The sequence below is a fragment of the Primulina huaijiensis genome, chromosome 14 (assembly GCF_012295235.1).
Source record: "Primulina huaijiensis isolate GDHJ02 chromosome 14, ASM1229523v2, whole genome shotgun sequence".
Taxonomy (NCBI): domain Eukaryota; kingdom Viridiplantae; phylum Streptophyta; class Magnoliopsida; order Lamiales; family Gesneriaceae; genus Primulina; species Primulina huaijiensis.
The window spans coordinates 7,538,648-7,543,682 of record NC_133319.1 but is presented as its reverse complement, the minus strand read 5'-3'; the positions used below and the strand labels follow the sequence as shown (position 1 = coordinate 7,543,682).

Below are 5,035 nucleotides of genomic sequence, written 5' to 3'. Positions count from 1 at the left end.
TTTAACGGAACAAAGTATTTCTCTAAGAAAATTATAGAATATATGTCACGCAAAATCGACTAGAAAAACCTAAACCTATGATAATAGTGTATGTATTTATGATATACATATATTAAATTTGAGGTACCTATATTAACTAATTCGGTCCGTTAAATGTGACATCAACGTGAAATTATACATATAACTTAGATTGTTTTCTTTGTTAAATGAGAAGTAAGTCTAAATCATAATTCTTTAATCATTATCTTGATTAAATTTTTTTTTTTTCAAATTCAATATGAAACAAATCCGAAACGCTTATGATTTGGTTTTTTGTAAAGTAATTTTTAACTATGTTTTGTCTTTTTTTCCCCCCAAATTGGAGTAGGTCTCTTGTGAGACGATCTCACGAATTTTTATATGTGAGACAGATAAACCCTATCGATATTCACAATAAAAAGTAATACTAGTAGTATAAAAAGTAATACTTTTTCATGGATGACCCATATAAGAGATTCGACGAACAAAATCGATCCGTGAGATAGTCTCACAAGAGTTTTTGTGTCCAAATTGATAATAGATATCTAAATTTTGTTTTTTGATTGTAAAATGATTAAATATTCATTCAAATAATAAATTACTAATTAAATAAAAATTTAGAATAACATCACTAAAAAAAACTTTTAAAATAAATATATATAACATAAGCTCAACATGTAATATTAACACGCGACATTTTGCCATAGAGCTAGTTATAACTTATAGCTAGCTCTATAATATATTGTTATATACATTTTATATATATATATATATAATATAATCTATATAATATATATAAAATAAAAATTGATGGTATAAATATGAAACCTCATCTCACATCAGATTGTAATCATGAGTATTTGTATTAGTTAATAAAGTAAGCATTATCGCAAACGACGACGGATAGGAAGTAATTGATATGAGAATCCATGGTCCTTGACAAGAAGATGCTTGTGGGTAGGGACTAGGGTGGAATATTTGTATAAGCAAAGGGGTAAAGAGCCAAACATGGTATTCACATTCTTATCTCAAACTTTCCTCTTATATGTAAGTTGCAGCTCAACCCAACCCCACACCACACCAAGGAAAAATAAACAATAGTTGCATCGATCAGAGACATGAAGCCTAGATGTATATGGTAGCAGAACACCGCACCTTGTTTTCTGTGTGAAGCTCTAGAATAATCTACTAGTACTCGATCATTTGTCCTCTACTTCACATTGAGATCCTATTAATTGTTGCATGGTGGTTTCTTTGGGAGACTGGGGAGAAAGTGAGTGAGATGAATCACCACGTTCCGGGTTTCCAGGAGGTAGAAGAGGACTGTTCCATTCTGGACTCTTCAGGATTTTCAAGACCCAAAAGATTATTGCCCACGTAAAGCTTGATTCTTGTTTTTGTACTCTGCTTTATGTTGTTTTCTGCGAGCTCAAGTTTTGTTGTTTTTTTCTTTTGATTGTAGAGGTGAGGAGGATATCATGGAACTTCTGTGGCGGAATGGCCAAGTTGTGGTGCAGAGATCAACCAAGAGAGGCGGAGAGATTGAGGTTCCAGCGGAGCATTTGACAGTGAGGGGGATCCGACCGACTGCGGAGGAGCAGCATCTGTTTATGCAGGAGGATGAGATGGCATCTTGGCTTCAGTACCCTATCGATGACTCCTCATTTGATCGGGATTTGTACGCAGATCTAATGTACTCTGCTCCTCCTCCTCCGCCTTTTCAGGCTCCTTTCACTGCCATTGCTCCACCTCGTTCCGTGCCGGAGATCCGACCTCATCCGGCGCCGACGCCTCCCATTGCACTCCAAGCTCAGAAGCCGGAATTTTCCCCACGCTTCCAGAATTTCGTCCATTTCTCGAGGCATCCGTGCAGGCAGAGTATCGAGCCAATTTCGAAACCGTTGGTAACGGTAGCGAGGGAATCCACGGTGGTGGAGTCAAATGAGACGCCGGCTGTAGGGCGAGAATCTAGGACTTCTCTGGTGGATTTCAGGACACAGATGAACACAGACCGTGGTACTGCGGCGCTTAATGCCCCTGATGCGTCCGCTGGGAAATTGGCAGCCGGTACATATGAGCTTACCGTGTCGTCATCTCCCGGCGGTTCCGGATCCAGTTTCAGCGCCAACCGTAAGCGGCATCGCAAGACCAGGAAGCGGACGCCGGCGGGGGAGCGGAAGCGGAAAATCAGAGAAGCCGATGACAACGAGTGTCGGAGTGAGGTCAGCAATTCATTAATGGCGGATTTATTTTTAATTCTTCTTTTACTACCAATTTTAACTGTATAGTCGGACCTAGGATCTCTCTAACGTGCACCGGAGGAATTGTGCGCCGCTGTTCTTACGTGGACTGTTACATCAAGTGCATGTTAGCATTGGTAGTCATCCCATCACTGTCGATGTGGCATATGTGGACTATGTTTTGCCACGTGGATAGACTAAATGCCACCAATTTTTCAATCAGATGATCATTGGCCCACAATTCGAAAAATATAAATTGAAGAATATGGGTGACCATTAATCGACTTGATTCGGCTTTGTGCGAAATGCATTTATGGCTTATATATTAATATAATGTGATATGATTCTTATATAAATGTATTAGTTCTATATATATATTTATGTCAGTACACATTAACATTCAATTTTTCTATATTTGATCTCTAAAAAATGTGTTACTGTAACTCATCGGTGCTCATATAAATGTGTATGATAAATGTGCAATGTATCAAAAATCTATAAGATATGGTATATATATATAATAAATGATGAGTGAGATGTAAATAAATATTGTTGCAAATATGACCGTCTAATGCAGGATAGGATGAACTCAAGGGTCAGTAGATTGTTTTTGTAGCAAAATCTGAATATTTTATAAGTTTATTATATCAAAGAATGACAATGGAAAATGATGTTATAGTTTGTGACACAATCAGTATTTATTAGTTTGAGTCAATGTTGTAGGAGAATGATTATGAAGAAGATGAAACCAAAAGACAAGGGCATCTGTTAACTGCCTCCTTCTCGAAGAGATCTCGTGCCGCTGAAGTTCACAATCTTTCTGAAAGGGTTCGTATAATATGTTCTCAATTAATTATTGTCGCCAATCTGTGTTTGATATTCTTGTCTTTGCAATTTTGGTTCATTTCAATTTTTAGTAATTTTCCCTGGGAGTACTTATGTGAGACTGAATATGTCGCGACACATCAACGCTAAATAGAACATCAAAATGGCAAAAAGACAGAATATATATAACCAAAATTGTCATTTCTCCTTTCTTTTATTATTATTGTTGTTGTTGTGTATAGTCTTTTAAATTTAATTAAAACGGTACATGGAATGCAGAGGCGTCGAGACAGGATTAATGAAAAGATGAAGGCTTTGCAACAACTCATACCTCGATGCAACAAGGTACTATGATACCAAAGATCTTGGTGGTTTGCAGTTTATGTTTATCTCTATATTTACTTGCTGTGATATTTCAGACGGACAAAGCTTCGATGTTGGACGAGGCGATTGAGTACTTGAAATCACTACAACTCCAAGTTCAGGTACATATGTCAATATTTCTTCTTCTTCTTGATCTTTGCATTTGACTCACATTAAATAATCTTGCAGATGATGTCATCCATGGGATGTGGCATGGTTCCTGTAATGTACCCTGGTATGCAAAGATTCATGCCGGCAATGGGAATGGGAATGGGAATGGGAATGGGAATGGATATGGGCATGAACCGGCCGATGCTGCCGTATCCATCTATGCAGCTTCCAGGTTCCGGGCAGCAGAATCAGGCGACGCCAGCACCGCATATGGGAGCTGGATTTCACATTCCAACATTTCACCTGCCACCAGTGCTTCCTGTACCTGATTCATCAAGAATTCAGGCTGTCTCTAGCATGGCTGATCCTATGCTAAACTCACTAGTTTCCCTGGATCCTAATCAGCCACGAATGCCCAACTTTGTGTATCCATACCAACAGTTTCCTGCTGGTCTTCAACAGGCTTCGCAGTTGCCACTACCACAGGTAAATTCTATTCCTTAAACAACCAAATTAACCGAAAAACCTGTGTGAAAGGCCCTGTTAAACTTATAGTTTCAATTCATTTTTGTTGANCTGCGTTCATTATATGAACTCCACCCCAACCAAATTGGGTCGTTCTTTCAGCTTTATCGACTCTCGATGGGAACATCAATACTTCCACATGAATTCAAACATGTTTAAGAGTCGTGTGCCAAAATTTCTGAAGATGTATCTACTTTCCATAAACCTTCATATTTGCTTGGTCTAAGTTTGGCCGCATTAATTCATGCAAGCAGAATCAAGCAGCGGCACAGCCTAACACCAGCAAACAAACAGGCAACATGGAAAATCAACCATCAGCTGGTAGGAAATGATATTCTAAAGCGCTCAACTTCAAGTATAGAAGATTTTATCATCAAATCTTGTGCATTTGCAGGTTGACTTTTGGGAGATATCAGCTACAAAACTAAACTAACTCCTGTAAATTATAGAAGGGAGTAGATCAAAGCCAAGTAATCTGAGACCCGTTAGAGCTTTATATTTGTTAAACATGTTTCAAGGAGAAATAAAATGAAAGAAATTAATCGATCCCAGGTTTTTATAATTTCCTATCTTTTTCATTTCCGGTCCAGTTAACTCGTCGTAATATTTTTACAACAGGACGTAAGACGGTCGGGAAAAAAAATCATGGTTACCATTAGTGGCTCTTTTGATATGGTGGTTCGTATGTCTTGTGATACTTTCTTTTATCAGGGCTGTCCTAGACTTTGAAGGGTCAGGTGCCAAGAAAAAGTTGGGCTCTTTGTATTCGTATAAAAAAAATAAAAAAATAAAATAGATGATATAAAGATAATTTTATTATTTGATAACATAAACTGAGATCTATAATAATAAAAATATATTATATCTCACATTGATAATAATCAATATCGTTACATCATATAACAGATAAATGTATTTTATGACGATTAACTATGAAAAACTGATATTCTTAT

The 5,035-nt window shown here is 37.3% G+C and overlaps 1 protein-coding gene across 2 annotated transcripts; it reads left to right on the top strand.

Annotated features, from left to right (window-relative positions):
* The first annotated feature begins 940 nt into the window (after positions 1–940).
* Positions 941–4,628, top strand: LOC140957902 (transcription factor PIF1-like). Of its 2 annotated transcripts, XM_073415322.1 has the most exons (8): positions 941–1,395; positions 1,481–2,240; positions 2,982–3,086; positions 3,363–3,428; positions 3,503–3,568; positions 3,636–4,043; positions 4,337–4,403; positions 4,477–4,628. In XM_073415322.1, the coding sequence occupies exons 1-8, from the start codon at positions 1,301–1,303 to the stop codon at positions 4,479–4,481; spliced, it is 1,572 nt and encodes a 523-aa protein (XP_073271423.1). In that variant the 5' UTR covers positions 941–1,300; the 3' UTR covers positions 4,482–4,628. The 2 variants fall into 2 exon arrangements, with proteins under 2 accessions (XP_073271423.1, XP_073271422.1); XM_073415321.1 differs by having other exon boundaries at positions 943–1,395; positions 4,337–4,628.
* Positions 4,629–5,035: the final 407 nt, after the last annotated feature.